At 37.4% G+C, this 27,922-nt stretch overlaps 1 protein-coding gene across 1 annotated transcript; it reads right to left on the bottom strand.

Moving 5' to 3' along the window:
* Positions 1–27,922, bottom strand: CHMP4C (charged multivesicular body protein 4C). The gene is made up of 5 exons (XM_060035191.1): positions 27,574–27,922; positions 7,329–7,506; positions 5,041–5,155; positions 1,866–2,031; positions 1–1,683 (listed from the first exon to the last, which is right to left on the bottom strand). The coding sequence occupies exons 1-5, from the start codon at positions 27,761–27,763 to the stop codon at positions 1,619–1,621; spliced, it is 714 nt and encodes a 237-aa protein (XP_059891174.1). The 5' UTR covers positions 27,764–27,922; the 3' UTR covers positions 1–1,618.

Here is a 27,922-nt window from a genome sequence, read left to right as displayed (position 1 = left end):
TTTTCTAGTTATTTGATGGTAGAAGGTAAATCCAGTTCCTGTTATTCTATCAGGACCCAAAAGATGTAAAAACTTAATAGTCATTCATATAACAAATCTTTATTAAATGCCAACTGTATGTGAGGGACCGTGCAGAGATACACAATGGGATTGAACTGGAAAAGATACAGTCCATGACCTCAAATTACCACAGCCCAGCAGGGAAGAAGAAGAATAAAGTGATTGTTCAAGTAAATATGCAACATAAACCATGATAGATGATAGGAGAGAAAGCAGAGTGCTACAAAAGCATATAACAGGGAGACTTGATTTAGCCTGTGCAGTCAGGGAAAGTTTACCAAAACAAAGGACACTCTAAGATTTAAGAGATAAGTAAGATGTGGTATCTGTGTTGTGGAGGGTGGGAAGACTGCTAAGAAAAACCAGCATGTGCAAAAGGCCTGTGGCAAGATGGAACCATTAGACATCATCAAGTCCAACCCTTAGTTTTCCCAGTGAAGACACAAAGGCAAGACACAAGAGTTTTTGACTTGCCTAGTTGTACTGTGTTAGTGTCAGAGCAGGAGATGGAATCCAGAACTCCTACCTCCAGGTCTAGTGTTCTTTCCATCCCATTAGACCTTGTATTCCCTAAGCAAATGTGGGGAATTACTAGATCATTTTCTATAATGATGTTTGTCATTTTATGGTGCATGAACCATTATGGACAATACATAATGTTGTACTTTCACTTAAAGATCATTATGGCCAAAACTTTATTCAAGATACACTTTTAATTTCCTTCCTATATTTTTACGTATTTACAAGGAATATGATGTAAAGTATAAATAAATGTACAAGAAAGCACAAAACAGAAAAGAATGAATATTCACACATTTAGCACGCTGAAGCCATAACAGCATCATAATGGACTGGGAACGTTAATGCAGCCCCCTAAGTGACTAAATTATACCCAGGAGATTCTTGCTCAGCAGTGTAAGCTGTTAGTGCTTCCGGACATTTTGTGAAATGCATCCATTGTCCCATTCCAAGCTTAATTGGCATAATAAATGTCAATTAAAACTCCTTTAAGATTTTAAACTCAAGTGAAACTATTTATGTATAGACTCACACAAGACTTCTCTACAAACATGTCTCCTATAAGAGATACATTTCTTATACATTCACCCTGGGCTACAACATGGATACAGCACAGCAAACTTGCATTCTCATAGGAAAGGAAGTTATTTTCCCCATCTTTCCTAAACATATCACTCTTAAGTTGCTTATAAACTGTTATATGTTTTATATGTTCATAGAATTCAGTTTTCTTTCAACAAATATATAGAGAGTACCAACTACGTGCCAGGACTGGAAATAATATAATAGTGAACAAGGTAGAATGCCCCCTCCCATCAGTATGGAGAGATCCTCCAAAATGCTACCAGGAAGTCCCATTCCATCCTGGATTCTAAATCTACACATGACTCCTTTTTTAACTTTTACCTATGAGGCTTAAAAGACAATTATTCATCCAGTATAAATATAAAGCAGAATCTTTGTTAACTTCTATATTTGGCAAAAACATTTTTTGTGTCTTATGTACAGCTCATTAATTTCGGTGTCCAAAAATTCTGTTTTAAGTAGCCCAAGCTGCCAATTGTTTGATATCATCATCCTCTCCTTCTGCCCTCCTGGAAGATGCTGAAACAAACAAACAAAAATGGATAAAAATTAGTAATTGGTGACATTCATATTTTCAGCACAGAAAACAGGTATGAATTATGTATTAAAAGGTATATTTTATGCAATGAAAGAAAAGTGCTAAAAGGCATAGGCCTGGCTATTATTTCAGGTAATTATTTGACCACAGGTGGGGAACAGACCTGCTCGGGATTGATGTGCAGAGGAGGAAGTGCTAGACATGCGACCTGGTACTCTGTCTGGCTGTGCTGGGAGGGAGGAGGAAGGCACATTTGGAAGTCGGATATTTGCCATCTTCTTATTTAATTCTTCCTGCTCCAGTTCCTCAAGTTCTGCCATCAGCTCATCCTGAACAGAGAAAAAAGAAAGAATTAGGGAGTTAATGTTTCAAGAAGTGGGTTTCCTCAAACATAATAACAAGAACATCTGCTATCCAATTGATATGTGAGAACCCAGTGAAATGGAATATTTATTTTAAGACTAAGTCTGTTTTGCAACACTGAGCAATAATTAAAATATGAATATTTGGGGTTGTGCAAATTTGTTGTAGTTAATCTTATAATACTTCAGTCAACAGTTTTTCAAGTAATTTGTGCTAGCTGAATATATAACCTCCACAGTGTCTAGGAAATTTACACCTTGCCTGTCATTTTTCCAATGTATCTTTTATTTTCTACTGTTAAGAATTAAGAATCTGTGAGACTTTAACTAGAGGAAATAAATATTTTCATTTGGGCTAATGCTACTGAAATAAAACAACAGGTATAGCAAAACCATAACATACCAAAAGTAAAAAGAATCAAAGGTATTATTGTTCCTTTGTCAAATTACCAAAACTAGTAAATATCATGCTCTATGTCTTAGTTAAGAAAGCTTCAACTCAAGGTAGGCACACTGTATTTCTTTCTTTTAGCAATAGCCCCAGAGTCTGGTTTAATCCTAAACTATTCTCTGTCCCAAGAACCTTAGAGAGGCAAGTCTAGTTTGAGGCTTTAAGGGTAAAAGTCACCTTATGACATATATGAGATGACTTGAGATGAATAGTTCATGTCTAACTGGCTCCAAGTGTCCTCAGGTTGAGTCCAACCCCCCTGAGAGAAGTTGGGAGTCAAAACTAAATTTGTCATCATTAGAATTCCGAGGTTGTCATTATTAGAAATGACCTAAGACGCTCTTATATTCGACCAAGGAGATTTCTTCATTTATTCATCATAGAACAAATTTACTGAGAGCTCACTCCTGGCTGAACTCAGGGCTGGGGAGACAAAGTCCAAACAACAGTCCCTACATTTAAGGAGCATATTGAATGTAGGAGAAAGGCACAGAAACAAATAATTATTCTATATTAAAATGAGAGTAACAATACTATGGGCCAAGAGTGGAGTTCCTTAAGCCAACCACAGCATTCGATCAAGTCACCATGTATCAGACATACAGTAAGCTGAATGACTGTCTGACCACCATTATATCTACCTCATGAAAAGGAAATAAACATGAAAATGTATAGCATGAGGCCATGTGAAATAGTGTGGTCAGTGTAGTTGTGGGCTTTATGATGCTCCACAGGCTGAATGAATAATGTACCTTCAGCATGAATACTCTGATATCCTATTTCTGCTCACAAAACAATTAAGAACAAATATAGCAAATGTAGTAGTAGCAGAACACACTATCCTACACTGAATGTATGCCCAGATTGCCAATAGTGCTTGATGGTTACCAACAGCACTGAAAAGATATTGATATTTTCTTTAGCAAATATGTGGTGACAGAATAATCATCTCCATCATTTTCAAACTTCAGGTATCATACACTTATTTATTCATTGATAAAAGAATTTTAGAATTTAAGAAACTTTAGAGATAGTCTAGGGATCCGGTCATTTTCATTTTATAAATAAGAAAACTAAACTTAGTTTTTTGGCCTTACACAAAGTTTTTTGGCCTTACACAAAGTTTAGTAACAAATGGCAGAACCCAGAGGTCCTAATGAGCCCAGAGCTCTTTCCACCATGTCATAGTGCACTCATTAGGTGCTTGTTAGTCTAACCAGGGATAGGCAAACTTTCTCTGGAAAGGACCAGACAGCAGTATTTTTGGCTTTGCAGACCGCATATGGTCTCTGTCTCGTAGCCTTTTTTGTTGCTATTGTCACTGCTGCTGTTGTTTTCTGCAATCCCTTAAACATATAAAAACCATCTTGTTCAACAGGCCATACAAAAACAGAACTTCAGGAGGATTTGTCCTGAAAGCCACATTTTTCCAACCCCTGGTCTATACTATTTTAAAAAGCTATTGAAGAAACAAACGTACAGACAACAAATAGAAAACAAATTTATGGTTACCAAATGGGAAAATAGTGGGGAGCGAGGGATAAATTAGGAGTTTGGGATTAACGTATACACACTACTGTATATGAAATAGACAACCAAAAAGGACCTACTGTATAGCACAGGGGACAGCACTCAATATTTTGTAATAACCTATGAGAGAAAAGAATCTGAAAAAAAATAGATATATGTGTATGTATAACTGAATCACGTTTCTGTACACCCGAAACTAACACAGCATTGTAAATCAACTATACTTCAATTTAAAAACGAAAAAGTAGAATGGAGAAAGATAAAATAAAATAAAACAAAACTAGAAATAAAAAGCTGTTGACACCCAGTTCTCACTTTCAAGGATTCTGTGGAACTACATCTTACTTATTAGATGTACCATTTTTAACACTACATGAACGTAGGAAGTCAGATTCTTTGCCATTGTAATCTGAGAATTGGAAATGTTTCAAAATTTGTGTGTACTTTGTGTGTACTTTGAGTAGAACAATTGAAATTCACAGTGCAGACATCACCATTATAATTATAGCCTGTATTACTGGACTGATTAATCTCAATGGAATGTGTGTGTTAATAATGTCACTCCACATTTGCTTTGTTTCATAGCCTAAGTAATGAACAGAGGCAGCCTAACCTCTAATTTAACATGAGCATGATCTGTTTCTTGCAGAGTGACACAGTCTGCTTTGTTTTGCCCAGATGTGCGAGCACTCAATTTTTCGTAATGGGGTTTTAGGCTTCAACCATTAAAAGGCACTAACTTTACATAATCACATGCTGCTTTTCCTTAATAGCTGAAAACTTAATTAGGGGGCTATTTGCCAAACTATATTAATCTTTCCTTTAAATCAGAGCTACCAACACTTCATTTCCCTCTTAAGACAAGTACTTTTCTAAGAAATTTATTCTTTAATGATATTTAAGGGAATGTGTAAGGAAACCTTCTTGCTCCATATGATGGGAAGCTGTCTTTTTTAGCGGCCACCATACTCCATTCTTTATATAGGGTCACCCACCTCATCAAAGTTATCGTCAAATCCAACTCGTTGAGAAAATGCTTCTGAGATTTCTTGGGCAACATCCTGTTGCTCTGCGATCTCTTGCATCAAATCATCTATTTTGTTCAGATCCCTGGGAAATAATATTTTGTTGAAATAGTTTAGAATTTTACTTTAAAATTATGAATTTAGATATAAATTAGAAAAACGAGTCAATTTAATATAAACTCTTAGTTATTTCAGTAGGATAGTAAACATTCTGGGTGATAAGACTTATCAACTTTAAGAATTGTATTTCAAAAAAATTAATAATTCTCTATATGTACATATATTTTAAATTATGTAAATTAAATTAAATTGATAGCCATTACATTTGGGAGTCACTAGAGGGCAAATTATTTGAAAACTAACAATATTTGTAGACCCATTTTGAAATTTTGTCTGGTAGGGCATATGTAAAATTTAAATATAAGCTACTATGTATTAACTCTTCAGGAAGTGGTACCATGGGCCACCAAGGACCACTGTGACTAAGATAAACTCGGGAAGCTCTCAGCAGCTGCTATCAGGGCAACTTTTTGTAGAAGGTGAACTCTGGCACTAGAGATCTATTTTCTAGACTGCCTAGTACGTCTGAGGTCCTGGCTCCCTGAGAACTTTCCCATAGCTGCTGATGGTCTGAGAGATTACCGATGAGAGCAGGATTAGGCCTATGAAGCCCTCAGAAGAATCAGCAACTTCAGCAAAGGAATCACAGGCGCAGGACGGACAGCTGCTTTCAAGACAGTTTCTAGCACCCAAGTCCCACTGGCCTCCAACCACCCACTGAAGCTGCCAGTGTCCGAATGCCAGCATCTGAGCTGCCTCTCCAGTACCTTGTCTCTGAATCATTCCTCCAACTCTGAAGCTAGGCCAAACTGATTGGATACCAGAGAAGTGACAATTTTCCTCATTATTAAGCAATTAACACTGAAATTTTGATTCCCAGTGGAATAAATCTTTTACAAGTTTTCCATACTCTATACATGGGAAAAGCTGAGTATTCTGACATAATTTCATGTAGTAATCAAAAAGAATACTTTGCCATTCTCCTATCACCCCTTATTTCTAATTCTTATATTTATAACAAATATACAAGGATTATTTATTTAAAAATCATATGAGAAAGGTACAGCTAAAGTTTGGGCCTGGGAGTGAATTTTTCTCAAAAGGAACACCCAGGGATGATGCTGCTAAACTACCCGGAGAGAAAAACTATGATTTTGTAATACATTGTAGCACCCAGCTTACAGCAACAATATAGGACTGTGACTCTGATAATGAATTGAATGATCTCTCAGAAGCTGTCGAAATGATGGCTGATTGTCAATTGATTATCAAGGCAAGAAAATGTTAGCAAAGATGTCTTCAATGACCCCAGCCTCTCTCTCTCCCATCTTTTCCCATCCATGGAAGCTTCTCTACATCCCTCAGTCACTCTTCGCCCTTGCATACCTTTGGTCCAAACTTCACTATGATATTTAACTTTGGAAAAGGATTAGGTCCCAGACATTGATTCTCACTGTGAATATAAAGCAAATTGTTAGCCCCACTGCCACTATGAATATAGATTACTGAGCGCTTACTTTGTGCCAGGAACTCCGAAGTGCAGTATATCCTGTATCTCATTGAATTTCACAATAACCACATGAGGTAAGTACTATTATTATTTCTAATTTACTGATAAGCAAACTGACTCAGGGAGAGGCAAAGTAATTTGCCCAAGGACAGTCAGCAGGATCTGGGATTATAATCCAGAAAATCTGACCCCCAATCCATGCTTTTATCTACTATTGTATGTCAATGGTTCTCAAACATTGCTTAGTATTAGAATCACCTGGGAGCTTGGTTAAAACCAAAAAGGCCCAATCCTTACTTTTCTTGAAGGAGCTTGGGCATCTGTGTTCTCATTAGTAGTGATCTTTGAGTCCCCCCAAAATTTGACAACCACTATTATATAGTTCTAACACCTTCACAGATATTAACATTTAAGCCTTTTAAAAATTATAGAATGAAAATATTTGCAGGTGGAGTGTCAAACAATAGTGAGGCTACTGGGAAACGTTAAGGGCAAAACAAATGTCCTTTATTTTTTCATGGTCTTTTTTTTCTTTTGCCAATATTACTTCTGCTCTTTCTCTGAAGGAACATTCCATTCCTACATGTCAAAGAGTCTCAAATGAGTAAGCCCATTCCTGTGCAGATCATCATATACTTCCAAAGCACTGAGGGAATTTATGGCTCAGAGGGAGACTAAAGTCACTCACATGTTTTCATGAAGCGCTTTCATGGCTTTTGCTGCAATGCCCATGTTCCTTAACACTTCCGTGTTGGTGTGTGAGTTTTCCAAGGCTTCTCTCTGGAACTCAATGGTGGAAAGTGTGCCATCAATCTGAGTGAGCTGCTTCTCAAACCTCTTCTTTCTCTTTAGTGCCTGTAATGCAGCTAAATAAGGGAGAAGCCACATTTATAAGGAGAGAGCCAATCACCCACTCAAGACACTTGCTGAGCTGTTTACTCAGCACCAACCATGGAATCAGTATTGTTGAAACCAAAGAGGATACCAAATAAAAAAACTAAAGGGTAGCATCTATCCTTTCAGTTGCTTGTACCAACTACTGCTTCCTGAAACATTTTGTTATTCTTCCAAAGATCTGCCAAATGTCAGAAGATGAAAAGTCAAAATTTCATAGTCTATAAAATATACCACAGTAGTGTTTCTGTTAATATTGGATTTTAGAAAAAGAATAGATAAAATAGAAGTAAATATCACGTAATAAGAAAAATAAAACTTTAGAGAAAGAAAGAATTTTAAGAACTATCTATTCTAGCCCTATTTTCTTATTTCAAAGACAAGTTAATTGAGACCCAGAGAAGTTATATGACTTGCTTGAAGGTAGTCAGTGACTGACAGTCCAAAGCCTAGGATGCCAAGCTTGTCTTGGTCTGAAGTGACTATGATCAGTAAGGTTACATCTAATCATAAGTGTCCATAAAATCAACACTGTAGAGTCATTCTCAAGGATTAGATGGCATACTGGTGAGGGAAAAGACAGGTGCCTTCAGAGAAATGGTATCCAAATACCCTCCCATTAACACTTAGCAAAATCTTACGTGTTTCTTTCAAAAATCACAACACTAAGAGAGTTGACTATGGCACCTTGGAAGGAACCCCGAAAAATAGGCCCTAAAATGTGAGTTTTGATAAGGCATTTAGTGAGAATGCAAGAAAACAGCAGCAGCAGAATGCTAATATGAAGATAATTAAATGGAATTGACAAAAGAACGCAAATATTTTTATGGTTTCAGAGTGAACCATGTAAGTTATTGCAACAGAGATTTCTGAGGGAAGGCTGTTTTCTAATGGTTTTGGTCAATTTCTTCTTGTTCTTCCAACAGATTCAGTATATTTATTCCAATGCTTTTTGTTTGGTGCATGAAGACTTCTAGCCATTATACTTTCCTGCTGGATTTTATTAATGATCTATGAATCAATATTAGTTGATCTCCATTTAACCTTTGCCTCAAGTTCCATTTTGTTTTCTATTAAATTAATATTTAATATAAAGTTAATATTTATCTATTAAAATTTATATTTTGTATATTAATATTAATGTTTAATATAAAATTAATCTTTCAGTTTTCTTTTTATTACAATTTGCCTGTAATAATTTTACGTGGACCTCAATTTCAAAATTATTTTTAATTTGCTCTCTTTTGATATTGCCTATTACAGATAGCATTGAGTGTTTAATGTGTGTGATTATTTTTAACCATTCAGATAGTCTCCAACTTTTAATGTAGGTTTTTAAGTTATTCTTATTTATTGTAATAACTGATATATCATCTAGTATGGTCTTTTTACTATCATATTTATTGTGTTTTCTGTTTGTTATGATTTTTATTTTCTTTTTGCTTTCTTGTCTTTATATAGATTGATCAATTTTCATTTGTCCATTTTATCCCCCTTTAATTGTGGGATAGTTATATATACTAAATTACTCTAATGGATACCCTTGTATTTAAAATATACACATATAATTAAACTTAAGTTTTCTATTCATGTTGAAAATAAATCAAAATCTATAATTAATCAGTATCTATAAAATGTATTGTCCCCAAACAAGATTGTCTTATCACCCCAAACCTCACAGTATTTGATTGAAATAATCTAGATTTTATTAGTTCCAGATGATTACCAGTTTTTTAAATTATTCTTTCAATATTTAAGGAAACATTTCTTAAGTGCAGTAAGTTTCATAGATACAATTTCAACAGTTATTTACACTAAACCAACAGAGCTTGCTGGCTTATTTTCTTACTATTGCTTCTTGTATCCTATATTGTCATGAACCCAAGAGAAGAGAGATAATGTAGGAAATAGAATATGTTAAAAACAAAACTTGTATTAGTATCTTCAGGGAGATCAAGAGGCTATTGTGTTATAAGACAAGAATGAGCTTCCATAAAAATGAGCAACTAGAAAACAAGAAAAATTCTTAGAAATTAAAAACATAACTAAAAAAATAAAAATGTTAAAAAAGTAGAATAAATATAACTGATGACTAAATTAGCGACCTGGAATATAAAGTTAAGGAATTCTCCCAGAACATAGAATGAAAAAAGAGATAAGTTAATATATTGGAGGACAGAGCCAAGGAATCCAACATCCGTCTTACAAGGATTTCAAAAGAGAAAGAATGTTTCAGGGGGAGTGTGGATAATAATACAAGAATAAATAACAATTTCAGAAGAAAATAGAAACAATGGTGGGGAAAGAAGTAATAAATAAATTAAAGAATACGGTTTCCCCAAGCTGAAGGAAGACGATTCTTCAGAATAAAAATACTCACTGAACACTTAGATGCGAAAAGCAAAAAATAAAAGGCACATGCCTAGACCTATACTAGTGAAATTTTGTAACTCCAAGGTAAAAAAAGAAAATCTTAAATGTTTCCAGAGGAGAAACAAGCAAAGAGATTATCTACAAAGGAATGAGACTGATATTATTATCAAACGTTTGAAATACTGGCTATCCAACAGCAATGGAATAGTGTCTTAAAATTTTTGAAATGTTTTGAAGCTAGAATTCTGTAAAAATCCAAACTATTATTTAAGTCTGAAACAAAATGAAGTCATTTTTAGACCTATAGGCATTTAGAGAATTTATATCTATGCACTGTTGCCAAAAAAAAATACTTTTACTCCAGTAAAAATTTTTTTAAAAATCCAAGAAAGGACAATATAGGATACAAAAAGTAATAGTAAGAAAATAAGCCAGGGAACACTGTAGTTTAACAGTGTAACTAACTGTTGAAATCATAGTTACATAAGAGTGTTTCTCCATGAGGTCTCTCTCTTGAAAGAGAAGGCTGCCCAGAGCTCTACAGAAGCGCGTGGGGCATGCCAACAGGCAGGCTTCCTTCCAAGGGTAGGCAGGAAGCAGACAGGCTGGGGATTCTTACAGTTGCCAAAGAAAGGCTTTTTAGGTGTGGATCACTTTTCTATATTTCCCTCATGAGTGGTAACTTTCTTTCCCCGCCCCTTTCTGCCCACTGTGAAGGTCCAGGGTCAACTCGGTTCTGCTCTACTTCCCTCCCCAGGTGCAACACCACAATTTCTGTCCTTGCTGAATAGCACTAACACTTAATTTAAAGAACAGCTTTTATTTATTTATTTAATCTGTCCTTTAGGAAAGAACTAAAAAAAAAATTAAAAATTAAAAAAACAACTGGCACAAAGGTCTTTCTACAATATCATACAATATCACTGTGGAGAGGCTCTTCACGTGAGTGACCAGAGTTGTGTGAGGGTTTTCTCCTGAACGCAGGAATATGGCCAGCTGACCTTCTGTGCTGTCACTCTGCCTGTAGATCCACACCCACTATGACATTTATTACATTGGATTATAATTTTTGTAAAATGTATTCTACTCCATCTCCCCTACACTAATTATAAGCCCTTTGTGGAAAGATACAGAATCCTATCCATCTGTTTCCCCAGTTCCTGGCACATGTCCAACAAAATACTGTACATAATAAAAACCAGTGTTTACTGAGCATTTGCTAGATGCCAAACTGGTGTTAAGTGTTTTATGTGTATTATGTGATTTATATCATTAACTCTTACAAAAAAACTACAAGAGTAAATACTATTATTGGTCCATTTTAGAGAAGATAAGATGAATGAATACTAAATGAATAAATTTGATAATTTTGTGCACCATGACAGCATGATATAACGGAAAGAGTATGGCCTTCAAAGTCAGAGTGTGAAATTTTCTTCCATGACTTAATAGATGTATATTCTTGGATAAGTCACTTTCCTTCTTGGATAAGTCATTTTCCTTCTCTGAGCTTCAGTTTGCTATTCTGGAAATGAGGACATAATCCCCAAGAGTCAGGGTGATTGTTCTAAGAACTAGTGATAATTTATGGAAACCACCTTATAAAGTACCTGTACACAGTAGAGACTGAGCAACTAGATATTATTTCTATTAATAATAGTGATTTATATAACAGTCATTCATTAATGAGATTGCATATCTTATTTCTGAGACCTCTGAGCAACAAGTTACCTGTTTTTTCACTCTAACTCACCATAACAGGAACATAATATTACAAAACAGCTCTGCATTTCAATGGTACAATACATAATACTATACAGCAGAGTATCCTAAGAAGCTAAACTCCAAATACACATCTCCACCCAACATACCCAGAGGTGGAAGATTCAAAGTCCGTCTCCTTCCTATCTTGTCAGGCTGGTTCAGTGTCCATACTTATTTGGAACCTAACTATACCCATTGGCCCAAAAGTATTTTCTTTTTTTTTGTTTTTGAGAATTTTTAAAACTTTTCATTAAAAAAATACGCCACACTTCCTAGTAACAATTAATTTTAGATTACTTTCTGTAAATTGAAAAATGCAATTTGGTATAAAAGATGGGGCTTTGGAATCACTAGTATTGCATTTTAATCTTACCTTTAATCTTACCTCTACCAATTAAAAACTGTGTGTAATAACCTTGGAATGTGACCTTAACTCTCCTTAAATGATGCTCCCTCAGTTGAACAATAATTATAACAATAAAAATAACACCTAGAAGATGACAATAGAACATTGTACCCTGGAGTCAGGTTTCCTTTCAAATCTAGGCTCCATCTACCCACTGCTACGTGGCCTTACATAGCTGCTTATTGGAAAATGTGAATATAACTCATGCAGTTGTTAAAGATTAAATGAAATAACATATGTAAAGAAATTAGCCTGGCACATAGTGAGTGATTACTAAATATTAGAAACCTTCATCATTACCATCATCTTCTTCACAAGATTTCAGAACTATATTTTGGGAGCCACATGATATAATGCCCAACCTTGTTAATATTTTTTATTAATAACAATAAGTTCTGGAATTCCCTGGCAGTCTAGTGGTTAGGACTCTGTGCTCTCACTGCCAAGGGCCCAGGTTCAATCCCTGGTCGGGGAACTAAGATCCCACAAGCCACATGACGCAGCTGACATAATAATAACAAGTTCTGGTTTGGACACAATTTTGAACACCTATATTAACATATGGTTTCTGCCCTTCAAAATAGTTGGGAGAAATTTAAAAATTCACCAAGATGTGAGATCTCAACTTACACTATAATCTCCATATCACAAACTACCCATTGGTCTGAATCAGACACCTAAACTCTGAAGGAGGAAGCAGGTAATGAAAGTAAGTGAAGGAGCTGCTTGTAAATTTTGGAGATTAATCCTTTGTCAGTTGCTTCATTTGAAAATATTTTCTCCCATTCTGAGGGTTGTCTTTTGGTCTTGTTTATGGTTTCCTTTGCTGTGCAAAAGCTTTGAAGTTTCATTAGGTCTCATTTCTTTATTTTTGTTTTTATTGCCATTTCTCTAGAAGGTGGGTCAAAAAGGATCTTGCTGTGATTTATCTCATAGAGTGTTCTGCCTATGTTTTCCTCCAAGAGTTTGATAGTATCTGGCCTTACATTTAGGTCTTTAATCCATTTTGAGTTTATTTTTGTGTATGGTGTTAGGGAGTGTTCTAATTTCATACTTTTACATGTACCTGTCCAGTTTTCCCAGCACCACTTATTGAAGAGGCTGTCTTCTCTCCACTGTATATTCTTGCCTCCTTTATCAAAGATAAGGTGACCATATGTGCGTGGGTTTATCTCTGGGCTTTCTATTCTGTTCCATTGATCTATATTTCTGTTTTTGTGCCAGTACCATACCGTCTTGATTACTGTAGCTTTGTAGTATCGTCTGAAGTCAGGGAGCCTGATTCCTCCAGCTCCATTTTTCATTCTCAAGATTGCTTTGGCTATTCGGGGTCTTTTGTGTTTCCATACAAATTGTGAAATTTTTTGTTCTTGTTCTGTGAAAAATGCCAGTGGTAGTTTGATAGGGATTGCATTGAATCTATAGATTGCTTTGGGTAATAGAGTCATTTTCACAATGTTGATTCTTCCAATCCAGGAACATGGTATATCTCTCCATCTATTTGTATCATCTTTAATTTCTTTCATCAGTGTCTTATAATTTTCTGCATACAGGTCTTTTGTCTCCTTAGGTAGGTTTATTCCTAGATATTTTATTCTTTTTGTTGCAATGGTAAATGGGAGTGTTTTCTTAATTTCACTTTCAGCTTTTTCATCATTAGTGTATAGGAATGCCAGAAATTTCTGTGCATTACTTTTGTATCCTGCTACTTTACCAAATTCATTGATTAGCTCTAGTAGTTTTCTGGTAGCATCTTTACAAGCAGCTCATGCAGCTCAATATCAAAAAAACAAACAACCCAATCCAAAAATAGGCAGAAGACCTAAATAGACATTTCTCCAAAGAAGATATACAGATTGCCAACAAACACATGAAAGAATGCTCAACATCATTAATCATTAGATAACTGCAAATCAAAACTACGATGAGATATCATCTCACACTGGTCAGAATGGCCATCATCAAAAAATCTAGAAACAATAAATGTGGGAGAGGGTGTGGAGAAAAGGGAACACTCTTGCACTGCTGGTGGGAATGTAAATTGATACAGCCACTATGGAGAACAGTACGGAGGTTCCTTAAGAAACTAAAAATAGAGTTACCATATGACCCAGCAATCCCACTACTGGGCATACACCCTGAGAAAACCATAATTCTAAAAGAGTCATGTACCAAAATGTTCATTGCAGCTCTATTTACAATAGCCAGGACATGGAAGCAACCTAAGTGTCCATCAGCAGATGAATGGATAAAGATGTGGCACATATATACAATGGAATATTACTCAGCCATAAAAAGAAACGAGATTGAGTTATTTGTAGTGAGGTGGATGCACCTAGAGTCTGTCATACAGAGTGAAGTAAGTCAGAAAGAGAAAAACAAATACTGTATGCTAACACATATATATGGTATCTAAGAAAAAAAGAGGTCATGAAGAACCTAGGGGCAAGACGGGAATAAAGACACAGACCTACTAGAGAATAGACTTGAGGATATGGGGAGGGAGAAGGGTAAGCTGTGACAAAGTGAGAGAGTGGCATGGACATATATACACTACCAAACATAAAATAGATAGCTAGTGGGAAGCAGCCGCATAGCACAGGGAGATCAGCTCCGTGCTTTGTGACCACCTAGAGGGGTGGGATAGGGAGGGTGGGAGGGAGGGAGACACAAGAGGGAAGAGATATGGGAACATATGTATATGTATAACTGATTCACTTTGTTATGGAGCAGAAACTAACACATAATTGTAAAGCAATCATGCTCCAATAAAGATGTTAAAAAAAAAAAAAAAGAAAGAAAGTAAGTGAAGGAGAGAGCAAGAGGTTAAGGGGAAAGGCCTTCTTTGTTTTCTCACCTGTGAGAAAGAGATAGAGGAATATTCCTCTATTATAACAATAAAAAATAGTGCAAGAGTGACGATAAATGGCCATGGACACTGGCTCCAGTATCAAAGAGACAACAGGAAGAAGTGGGAACTCCAGAGACCAGGAGAGATTAAGCCTGATCTATGGAAGCAACACCACTGGGCTCCAGTCCTTGGCTGCCATGCAGACTGCACGCCCAGCCTTCCACACGATCAAAAGAAGCAAGGGATCTGGATTTGCATCCCAAATCCTTCAAATTTAAAAGCTGAGCTACATTTTTCAAAAAAACCTTGTGTGAGCAAAACAGATGATTTCTGTATGGCTGGATCCGGCCCCAGGACACCTGACACTTCTTGTGGCTTCTATCTGGCACAGTATGTTTCTCCCAAACACTAAGACCGGACGCTTCTGTTCCAAAGAGTCAAGAGGTGTATGTGAGGAGTATCCCTGTGAGCTGTTTCTCATGTGAAATGATGATGCCATGCGCCCACCATGAGATGGACAGGCTTTAACTTTGTTTTCTAATAACCAATTTAGGAAAGAAACAGTTGTATTTTTTTCAAAGACATTCGACAAATGTTGCAAGTAAAGCATCACTCCTGATTTAGCAAAGAAGGACACTTTTCGAGGGGTGTAATGTAACCTATGTAGAATGTGCAATTCAATCTGCCAAGCTCCTACATGTGCTTTTAGGCAGCTGATGAAACCTGGAAAACATTCTTTCTAAAACAAAGGAATCTACTGTATTCCTTTGTGGGGGAGAAACTTCCAGGGGTTTTGTCTCTTTGTATAACAGTGATGTTCCTTCAGCGACGGAGCTGCAGAACAATGTCCAGTATGTACTGCTGCCAAGGGATACACGAAGAGCCCTTACTATACAGCCCATTGAGAACTGGGACTGAAATGTAAGAATTACCCACTTGAACCAAAATTCAACTAGCCCTCTGCAACTCTACCACATTGCCAGAGGAGGAAGGCTTTCAGTCATCTATGAAAAATAACTTCAAATAGCAGAAAAGAGTTGCAGTTTCATTGCTTAGATAATGTAGAGGGCATCTTGATTGGAAAGGTCAATCTGTTATTCTTTGCTTGTTCAAGGTGTGTAAATCCATGCCATTGTTCATCTATTAGTTGGCAAAAAAAGGAAGAACATTTTAGGAACCATCATATCTAGTGACTACAAACAAACCTATCTATCTGTGAAATATGAAACTAGATTACGACAGCTCTACTCTCTCCCAGGAACGGATGATTTCTAGAGAAGGCCTAAAAAGATGAAGCTTGGAAGACTTAATCCCAGAGAGTGCTTGCTTAAGTGACATGCCACTCACAATTGGTTATGTCCTCTTTTTCTTTTAACTGGGAAGTCTCCTAATCGTGTTGTTTTATTCGAGAAACTTCAATGTAAGCCCCGTTCTTACTCACATACAACTCACTTCATTAATCAAACAATAGTTCTATTTATGGCAACTCATTATAGTTCTCGAAAAACACAATCTGAGTAAGCATCACCATGAGCAATCCATAAATGGAATAAAAACAAAATGTTTCTGTTCAAAGTCACAGGTTAGATTGGAAACAGCTGGGGAAATATTAGAAAATTCTAACATTCATTTATTTGTCCAGGGCCAACCCATTATGAATATTCCCCAGGCTTCGTCATTTTTAAAAAAATATCCTTCATCCATTCATTTCAGTCACTCCACAGGTATGCACTGGAGATCCACCACATGCTTGGCACTGCAGGAGCAAAGAAATAAGGCTACAATCTCAGAGGAGGCAAAATATAAAACGGGCATTCAATCACTTATTCATCATTCAACAAGCATTTATTAAGCACCTACCATCTTACAGGAACTGTCTCCATGGATACCAACTTGTATAAGGTACATCCTTCACTTCAAGTAGCATAGGAGACATTGAGGAAAATAATAAGAGACACATACACAGCACAATGGATACACAGAGGAATGTACACACTACACTCTCTCTGGAGGGTAAGGGAAGACCTCACAGGGAAGGTAATGAAGCCAGGGTGACTGTCTACACAGATGCTCAAACACACTGCCCAGTAAGAAGCATGAATGATGAAACATATTACTTCTAGCCCCTGACCCTCTCCCCTGCTGCAAATCTCTTTACTAAATGATGTAAAGTTTCTGGCTGAGAAGCCGGAGCAAATCACACCAGTTTGCCACACTAGCTGGAACTTATAAGTAAGATCATACTTTCAGAGGTCTGGTCAATATTAAATGTCATTAAAAAGGGTAAATAGCAAGCTAAAAGAAGATTACACCACAGAAATGATGTAGTGGATTATACAATGGCAAAGCATATACTTGAGAAAACAATAAAAAAGGAATGAGAGATATTCTGAGGAAAGGGCATTTGGAAGAGGAATATTGCTGGAAGCAAGCCAGTAATGTTGTACTGAATTTTGTGTTAAAAAAAAGAAGAGTGATTGATTAATATTATGAAGTGTAAAGGATTACAAAGAGGTGGCCTTAGCCATCTGAAGAAAGATAGAAGAAGACAAGGGAAATGGAAGTTATTGTCCAACAGAAATGATGTTCCTCTCCGCATCCTAAAAAGCTCACACTTACTTTTGGAGATAAGGCAGTTCTTACTGCCAGGATGTCACCCAAGAGATTAATAGAGGAGATAAATCTGAGAGGGGAAGGTCATGACCTAAAAGTGCTATTAGGCTTGAGTTGCCAAAAAAGGAAGAAATGCTTGCATAAAAGACTTTTCCTTTTTTTCCATTTTTTCCTTTTTTTTAAATTAAAAAAAAAATTTTATTGGAGTATAGCTGCTTTAGACTGCTGTGTCAAGTTCTGCTGTACAGCAAAGTGAATCATCCATACATGTACATATATCCCCCCTTTTTTGGATTTTCTTCCCATTTAAGTCACCACAGAGCACTGAGTATAGTTCCCTGTGCTATACAGTAGGTTCTCATTAGTTATCTATTTTACACATAGTAGTGTGTATATGTCAATTCCAATCTCCCATTTCATCCCACCCACCCCGATTTCCCCATCAGTATCCATACGTTTGTTCTCTATGTCTGTGTCTCTATTTCTGTTTTGCAAATAAGATCATCTATACCATTATTCTAGATTCCACCTATATGCGTTAATATACGATATTTGTTTTTCTCTTTCTGACTTACTTCACTCTGTAAAAAAGACTCATTTTAAATATCTACCGAAATTCCTATTTTTCATAATTAATTGCTTCCAAGGTCAATTTCCAGGCAAGTAAAATTAACTTGTTATTGGAACACTATACCAATGTATTAATTAAAATCTACTTGACATTCTTTGTAAATACCCAGTTAAGTGACCAGGCAGAATATATAACCAATTGAATGAATAAGTTTTCTACTTGCTACTAGTATTATTAGTAACCTGATAAATTGGTAACCTTTATGGGCCTGCTATTGCCTAGAATATAGAGGAAAAAGTATGAACATGAAACCAGCAAATATTAAATAGAAAAACTCAGAAAACAGCTGATTATGCTTCATTCTACAGGGTAGACATAGGTACCTATGGGTATAATTTTGTATGCTGTGTGTGTACCTTTGTGTATGTCTGTATATACGAATATGTGTATATGCATGTGTTTATATGTGCATGTGTGTATATGTATCTATATATGGATATATGTGTTATGCGTATATGTGTGTGTGTGTGTGTGTGTAATGTGGTTCTATTTCCTACTTGTAAATAAGTATTCCTTGTTCATATGATGCACCAATAGTTCCAACTACTGTGCCCACGGCTTGTAGGTGCTCCTGAGAACCAACAAACTTTACCCCTAGAGCCCCCATTAGTTCCCACTGCTTATGATTCTATGATTATTCCCCAGAGATCCTATGACCAACAAATCTGGAGGAATACCAAAAAAAAAAAATCTGGAGGAATACATAATTCTTATCCTCAAAGCAAGGTGACTATTACTAACTTAAATTCTTGAAGAAAGGTTTACTTTGACATTGGTGATGAACTCTATGTACTATTCTTTAGTTTTTCAAATGTAAGTGAGAGAAAAACACTCAACAAATATAATAGTTTACGTAAATATAGTTTACATGAATAAAAGTTGTCAAACTGCTCAAAAAATGATAAAACATAGGTTCTTGTGTATATGATCTTTGAAATATGTGTAAATTGGCTTAACACAATCATAACTTTTTTTTCTTGCTTCAGTCAACACAGTAGAAGTTCTGAGTTAGGATAATATCTTTGTTCAACCTCCAAGGTTACACTGACTTTCCTTTTACATGAATGAAATATACAAAAAGATTGGTAATATAAATAGCACTGCTCATTGAGAAAGGCCTGTTGAACAATGTTCCTGCTACAGCAAAGAAGACACACCCGTTATGACTGTGCAGCATATAGCGCTCTGTGAAAGAACCAAAAAGATTCACTAAAAATTCATGTTCAAATAGAGAATGAAATGTCCAAAATGTTTTGTCGCACAATTTTATTTCTCTAACTTCATATGTAAGCCAAATATAAAAGTGTAAACTTTATTAATTTAAGCTCACTGGTTGACATTCAATTTTAAGTTTTTAAATACCTTCTAATACAAGGATTCCCAAATTTTAACGGAGAATAATCAACTTTTCCTTTCCTATACTTTAAAAATCACCACTCCTCCTTGCTTGCCATTTTGGGTTTGTTTTGTTTGAGGGTAGCAATTACACTGTTGGTATTTAAGTCACTAGACTGCTAGATTGAGAAGAGGTGTTGGAGGCTGCACAGAGCAGATGATGGGCAGGGCTTTAGCTATTCCCCATTCTCTCACTGGAAATTCCCACAAGGTAGAAATATTTGAGAAAAGGGCTTAGCAGTGGGCTGAGAGAGCCACTGGTCCAGGTTTAAGAGCTCTTACTGCTTTAAAGTATGACCATATAAACTTCGTACTAAGTCCTAAATATTTCCAATAAGTAATTCTCTATTAATACCACTTGTTTGAGGTAAGTAATTAAAATCTCTGGTACGAGAAAGTCAGTTACTCAGGAAATGTCTTATTATTTGCTTTATATTTATTCCAGACTCTCGTTTTGTTTTTTTTTCCTTCACCTTCTGCAAATTTTTGAGCAATTGTGTATGTGTTAGAACTTCTATAAAATTATAGTCAGAAAAAGTAGGAGAAACTAAAATTACTGGTATATGCTGTAAGTTCTGGATGTAGTTTGCTAAAGCAGAGGATTGAGAGTGTAGTTTTAAAAAATAAAACCTCAATATTATTTATATATTTTAAGTGATTGTGATAATTTTGTCCCTTAAGAGCACAAATAGATTCATGTGTACTTAAGCGTATTACAAAAATTGAATACCAAAATAGATTATTCATGCCCTTTCCAAAACTGACCCCCAAAGCAAAGCATCATAAACTTTAAAACTCAGAATCAGATGTCTTGCCTTATAGGCATAGGTTAGAGTATTATGTGTTTTGAGGTTTCTTTTTCTGTTATCTTGAAAATAAAATCTGATCTGAAATAAGTAGCCCTAAATACTGAGAAACATACTAGTAATACTAAGTACATCTGAGGACAGTTCACAGTAATCTCCTGTTGTAGTTTCTTGAAACTGCATAAATCATACGATTTTGGCATAACCATGGTGTTAGTAGTAACTTTTCTACCTTAGTCTATTTTATTGTGGCTGATTCAGTAAACTACAAAATAGCATAAATCAAGTAAAATTATATTTTTGCTGAATGTAAATATTTCCCCAAATATGGTGCTCTATTCCAGCTTTGTGGAATTTAAATGAAGAATAATAACAAATGAACGTTCCAATATTTATACTATAGCTTCAAATTCATGAAGGAAAAAAATAAACTAGATGTAAAGTTATATAACACAAGAAACGGTCCCAATTACCCTCATAGAAGAAGCTACGGGTTAGCCAAAAAGTTTGCTCCGGTCTTTCCATGCCCGAATGAACTTTTTGGCCAATCCAATATGATAGGTCAGCAAACTATCAAAATTTGTACCACAGATACTTGAAAGAATGATTCTAGAACAGATACACTCTATACTCTAGTTTCTGGGGAAGTAGAAAAGAAACCAGTGGTAACTAGAAGCCAATACGAGTTCACAAGGTGAAAATTTAGTTCAAAAACTAATCTCATGGGCTTCTTTTCTTTGGGTTACTGGATGATGACCAAAGAAAAAATATGGACCACCCACTGGCCTTCTAACTTTATACATACCAAAATCACCCAGAAAGCTATGAGTACCAGAATTCTAAACCTTATCCCAGATCTCTTGAAACAGAATCTCCTGCTGTGGCATCTTAAAAAGCTTTCCAGGTGAATCTGATGAAGTTAACACACTACCAGTTCATAAACCAGCATTGTGAACCAGAGGTGTGTGAATATAGTTTGGTTTTAGGAATGTACTTTGTAAGGTATACTGAGGCATTGTTAGGGAAAAGAGAAAAAAACTTAGAGAAATAAGATGGTGTGGGCTAGAGATAGAGGTCAGGTGTATTCATAGCTAGATGAATAACTAAACTCACTGAGTGCTGGGGTGTCAAACCGGTAATCATGCCTTAGCTGAATCTTACATGAAACATCATTGCTATCATGCAGAGGTGATCCTGGAATGAAGTCCCTAGTGATGTGTCATGAGCTTCTGTCCTTGGTTCTGTCTTATTCAATAAATTTTAATACTTGGACAACAACAAAAAAGGCAGCTGAATAAATCTGTGACTGATTCAACCAAAAGAAATGGCTCATATATAAGCCAATGAAATTGGAATTTTAAAATCTTAATTTTAAGGCAACTGAAAATAAGATGATATTGAATAGAAATACATGTAAAACATGGAATGCAAGTTTAAAATATTGTTTTTAAAAAGCGGGGGAAGGGTAAATCTGGCTGGGATTTTTAATTCTTTCCAAGTCCAGTTGTAGATCCTTGCCAGGGCTCAGAGGGGAGTGGGAGGTATTAAGAAAGCGAGAAGTTTTAAAATTACAGTTTAAGTGAATAGGGCTCCCAGGAGTGGTCCAGACATTTTAGGTCCCCCCCAACCAGGGGGTAAAGCCTGATGGGAGTTCCCGAGGTGAGGGAGGAAGTTGAGGGTGGAGGTTGAGGAAGGGTCGCATTTCTATTGATCTGTCTTTTCCAGAAGAGAAATGGGCAGTTGACCTGAGAATAAGATCCAGGTATTGGATGCCCCAGGAATAAAATTCTTTTCCCTGGCCCCAGAATACACAGAGTGTGGTACAACAATTGGATAATCAGAGGCAAACAGAACACTATTGTGATGCCTGGTTGTAATTTGAATACTGGGGGACTCTGGGACCCTGCACAACGATTGTGCAGTAATAGTACCCTATACACTTCCCTAAAGAAAACTAATTCCGGTGCCTAAGATGACTTGTCAGAAGCTCTGGGAGTGTTTCTTCACAATTAACACAGCAGGAGTATCTGTGTAACACATCCGGGTATCTGAGTGATGCCAGAGGAGAGGAGAAACAAGAGAACAGAATGGGGGAGGAAGAAAGGAGAGAAGAGATAGTGCCTCCCAGTTTAACAGCCCATTAAATAATACATACAGGTTCTCAAATTGCATCAGAATCATTGAGTTATTTGTTCAAAGTTCAGGTTTCTGAACTCTACACTCAACCCTAAATTAGAATTTTTAGGGGCGTCCTTCTGAGTATACACTTTAACCAGCATCCTCCAGGGCTTCTGATGCAGCTGATCTGAGGCCCACATTTTGAGAAATTCTATTAGGAAAAGAGGTCGCCAGGTAAGTGATATCTCCCAGGGGAACTTCCATCTGGGTCCTGCAGTCTGTGCCTGTCTCCTATTACCTGAGCCATGCTTTCGCCCTCACTAGTTTGGCACTCAACCAGCTGATACCGATGTGGTTCTCTTTACCAATTTCTTCTGGTCTCCGGTGTCTGAGATTGCAGACTTCAGCTCTGTGACAACTATCATAAAAAGCCCAAAGAGATCCCAGCATTGAGCTAAACTAGTGGGACTGTGCCCACATCCCGACTCCAAGGAAGCCCCAAACTGCATCATGACTCTGAAAACAAATTCATCCTTGCCCCCAAACACCTCAGGGCTCAAAGGGAGCCAGCTATGCACACAAGACTCTCTGCCTTGAGGTCTCATTTCACCAAACAGACACCTGGCAAAGACGTTGAATGACCTCGGCTCCGAGTTGTCACTGGAATCCTGTGAAATGAAACTGAGGAGGGATTTTGGTCTAATTCACTTCCTCTCTGTCTCAACCTCTCACCTCTGTAAGTCCACTTCCCAACAGCCTGAGGCCTAGTGATAACTCCAGCCTGGATCCACCCCTTTTCACATAGTTACATATTTGGAGTTCTTGTTCTGCCTGGGAAAATGTAAGCAACAGGGCCACCACAAGAGTGAGGGGAGAGAGTAGAGCGGTACCGAGGGGGAAGATGTCAAGGGCCACTCACTCTCTGACTGACCTGCCCTGGTGAGCAAACCTCAGCACGGGAAGCGGTAACTGAGGAAGTGACAGAGGTGGGGTTGCAGAACAGGAGACTCAGGCAAGTGACTGCTGTCCTCAACTATGTGAAAGGTCTTCACATGACAGGTGGAGTAGATTTATTCCGTGTTATTCCAGAAGACAAATTGGAGCCAGTATGTGGACCTTACCAGGAAACTGATGTCAGCTTTAAAAAAAAAAAAATGCTATGTTATCACAAAGGGTGATATATATAAAGTGCTGCATGGAGGGCTTGACACAGTAATGTCGTTAATCATCAAACCTTTGAGGATCAACTTTATCACCACCATTATGCAGATGAAGAGACTGAGACTCAGGCCAAGTAAATGGTCTAAAGTCACACCGTTTCTAAGTGTCAGGACAGGGCCAGGAATCAAACCCAGGGCTATCTGCTTTGAAGCCCAGGCTCTTGACTACAACACTAAGTTACTTTCTATCAGATATTTACACATTGATGAAAACTGAAGAGGGATATTACACTTAAGCAAATCCCTGTGACCATCTCTTAATGATTTTATTAAAAAAAAAAAAACTCATAAGGGAGGTTAGAACAGTGACCTCTAAGATGTTCCACCAACTAGTGTGGCAGGAGGGAGTTGCAATGTACTAAAATGTTGATACCTTCAGCTCCTGAGGCCTCCAGCCTGGGGTGTCCAGAGTCCTCGAGCTGCTGGTCCTTGGTTATCCCAGTGACACATACAAACATTATCGGTGCCCATGGGTGCCATGATATGAAAAGAGTTAGGAAGCACTTCAAGACTAAGAGACCTTGTATTTCTACCCCACTAACATTACCATGGATTTAGTTTTCTCATCCTTGACCCTGGCTACAGGGCAGAATCACCTGGGGGCACCTTTAAAAAATATTGATGTCCAAACCCCACCCCAGCCAATTAGATTAGAATCTATGCGGGCAGGATCCCGCAGGCATCAAGGTGACTTTCACATACAGCCAGGACTGAAAACTGCTCTAGATGACAGTGCTCAGCAAAAATAGAAAAAAATTACGTGACGTATAAAAAATTCTGCTTTTCCACAAAGCAGATTACTAGCTTATATAAAGCAGGAGTTCTATCATAGTAATCTGAATAAACTGCACTAAAGAATGCCTGCTCTTCTCAAGTTTTTAACCAAATTATAGATCTTGCTTCAATTGTTCCTCTTTTAGATCAACAGAGCCTTGATATCATGGCTGTTGCAAAACCAGTTTGGTGGTGCCCACTCAGGCTCTTTTTGGTAGATTATGGTAATTGCCAAAGAGGTTTGAAGTAAGAATTAGCTACCACTGCACAGCCTTGCTACAAGTTGCAATGAAAGCAAGTTTCAGACTCAGATCTGCAGATACATTTATTAAGCAAACATACATTGGCCAAGCAGGCAAAAAACAGTTTCTCAACCTGTTCATGAGCTCACTGAAGTTCCAGCTCTATGTCCTTTTAGTCTAATACACCTTATACGAAAGGCTCACTGAACACAGACAGCGACCTTCCCTGGCAGGGTGCTGTGCTCTGTGGGAGTTCAGACATCCACCTGAACCAAGGACTGGACACTACACTGATTTGATCAAGTCCCGGGTACCATCCTAACGTTGTTAGTTATACACCTAGTACATTCTTAACGCCTGTTCTTACGTGGGGAGCAAGGAAGTATCTCTAAACTATCTCAGCCAAACCACAGGTTTAGAATACCCACAATTTCACCAGGGAGATCCCATTTCTAACATTTATTATGCTAATTTAAGAGTTACTCATTTTACCAATAAAATCCATATTTGACATTGAGAATGCTAACTGTCAAAACTTCTGTTGTAGAGAACTAGATCACGGAAGAATTTGTACTGGCTGGGAGTATGGCCCTTTCTGATATGATACTAGATGGTCACTCAACTAGCATTCTTGACAGCATGTTAGCTGACTAACCGCCTCTAGAAGTAAAACTTTAACTGCACATACATATGTCACTTTGATTAACAGGTAAATTACGGCCATTCTGACACTGACATTGTGTAGCACAAGACCCATTTAGTACTAAGTATATTTGGCCTTATTATGTGTGTGAAAATATTTCTTGGGGGCTAACGGAAAACAGTAACCATATGTATATGAAGTTATTTGGAAGATGCTGATATTGACAGCGTTTCGAATGCATGGCCTGTGATTGGATTCTTTCCATAGTTTAGATTACAGATGGCCTCATGCTAACCAGACTCTTCCTACTTCCAGGGCCACTGTAGAATCAGGCTTGGGCTAACTCCAATGAAGTTCCCATGGATAAATGATGAAAAAGAAATAGCTTTTCTGAAACCAATTGATTATTTGCACTTGATACATCTCTAGCTACTCTGATTTAAGGAAGTTAGATTGATGTTCCTGATTGTGTTGCCTTTATTTATTTTTTTTTGGTGTCTTTATAAAGTCTACTTGTAGACACTTTATTTAGTGCATTGCCAACTCAAGAACGTTATATTATTTTACATTCTTTTCTTCTGAAAGCAAATCTATATTTCTACCACTTCATAGAAGCAGACGTTTCATTTTTCAGATTTTTTTAAGCCAGTATTTACTGAGCAACCACTGTAGATAAAGCTACGTACAGATCCAAGTGGATAACAAATCAAAAAAAAACACAAAAAAAACCTTTGACAGAGTACCTTGATGGGTACTCTAAGCAAATGGCAGAGTACCCATCAAACTGAAGAGGAAGGGCCCAGGAACAGAACAACAAATGGCTTTTTAGCAAGTCATATTGGCATAGTCTCTCTGTAGAAATTGCCATTTAATAACATCCCAAAATATTTCAGACACAAAGTAAAAATAGAAACCAGCACTTAACTCTAAAACAGCCTATAATGTGGACAAGAGTTACATGCAAGAGCAGAGGAAAATGAAACTTGGCCTTTTTGTTGTTGGTAGTAAATGGGCACAAATGTCATTTTTATGGAAAGAGCAGGATTTTCAAGGTCGACTCCAGGAGACATGATTCCTTTCCTGTGTTAAACAATAGCAGGGTCATTTAGGGCAAACTAAATCTTCCCAAGTCTTCATTATGACTCAAGAAGCCCAACTTGAGGATGCAAGTTCAGGGTTTGGTGGTGAGCAGAGTCCTAAATTGCCACTTCTATTTCTGGGTCTGTCACTGAACTTGTGTTACAAGAGCAAATCACTTCAACTTCTTGCTGGGTTTTTATATGTGCCACGGGTGTTGTTTAGATCTATTCTCCATAGGGAGAGCCATACACTGAAGAAACCAATTAACTCTGGCAAAGAACAAAAGGTTCAAGGTGCAAGGGGATCACCAAGAATCATTACTGACTTAAAGTCCTTTCCGCGTGGCAAAAGCCAGTGATAGAATTAATATTTAATTCTCCAACATTACTTTTTTGGTATAATAGCTCAACTGCACAACAGCCAACTAAAGTCTTCAACAGCTGAGGAAAAGGGAAACCAGAACATACTAGAATATACTTCAATGGAGATTTACAAGCAAGTTAAAATGTACGATTCAAAATACAAACACACGGCAGAAAAGTTGATATTTAGCATCGAAATCAGCAGGACTGGACCAGGGTGAGACAAGCCAGGAGCAAAATTTAAGGGGGCACCCAAAAAAGCAATAATCAAGATAAATAATATTTCAATGCAATATTTGTGAAATTCAAAATTAATGCAAAAAAAATCCACGATGAACAAAACATCACATTTCAGAATGAATTTGAAATAAAGAAGGGCTGTGCAGAACACATAAAGGCCAGCTGCAACAGAAAAGAATCAGTAATACCAATCCTGTTTTTATTTTAAATATTGATATTTTGTTCATTATGGATGCTTTTGTATCAACTTTGAGTTTTTAAAATATTGCATAAAAATATTGTTCATCTTGATTCCTGAGATATGTGATGCCTCCTTACATTTTGCCCTCTAGGACTGTGCTTTGCTCAGCTCTCTCTAACTCCGGCCCCCTGGGGGGTCATTACCAGTTTCTAGAAAGGCCATGGGAGCACACCTGGTGGCCTGGGGGACAGGTGCTGTGGGCCAGACCGGACTGTCCCCAAGGAAACGGCTGGAGGTAGGAGGGGGAGAGTTCACGCCTGGGGCCAGACCCCGAGCCTACCTCGTTTATTCTTCGTGCCGTGCTTCTTGGCCAGGCTGAGCTCTCTCTGGATTCGATTTTCCAGGTACTCCTGTTTCTTGCTCAGCATCTCTTCTGTCTCCCGAAGTCGAACCAGGGCTTCCTGGGAGCTGGGAGCAGCTCGGCTCTTGGAAGAGCCTCCCCCTTTAAAGAACTTGCCCGACTTGCTCATGGTTGTGGAGTTGAAGGGTGAGAGCGGTCCCGGGAGCGTCCCAGGGCTCCCCGGGGCCGCGCCTGGGGAACAGGTGAGCGCTATCGGGCTCGGGTCTCGGAGGCCCAGACCCGGGAAGCCGGCGATCCTGGGAATCAACACGTCGTCGGGCTTGCCCAG

Source organism: Delphinus delphis, chromosome 17 (assembly GCF_949987515.2).
Source record: "Delphinus delphis chromosome 17, mDelDel1.2, whole genome shotgun sequence".
Taxonomy (NCBI): Eukaryota; Metazoa; Chordata; class Mammalia; order Artiodactyla; family Delphinidae; genus Delphinus; species Delphinus delphis.
The sequence above is the reverse complement of the archived record's forward strand: the minus strand, read 5'-3'. Positions and strand labels throughout refer to the sequence as shown.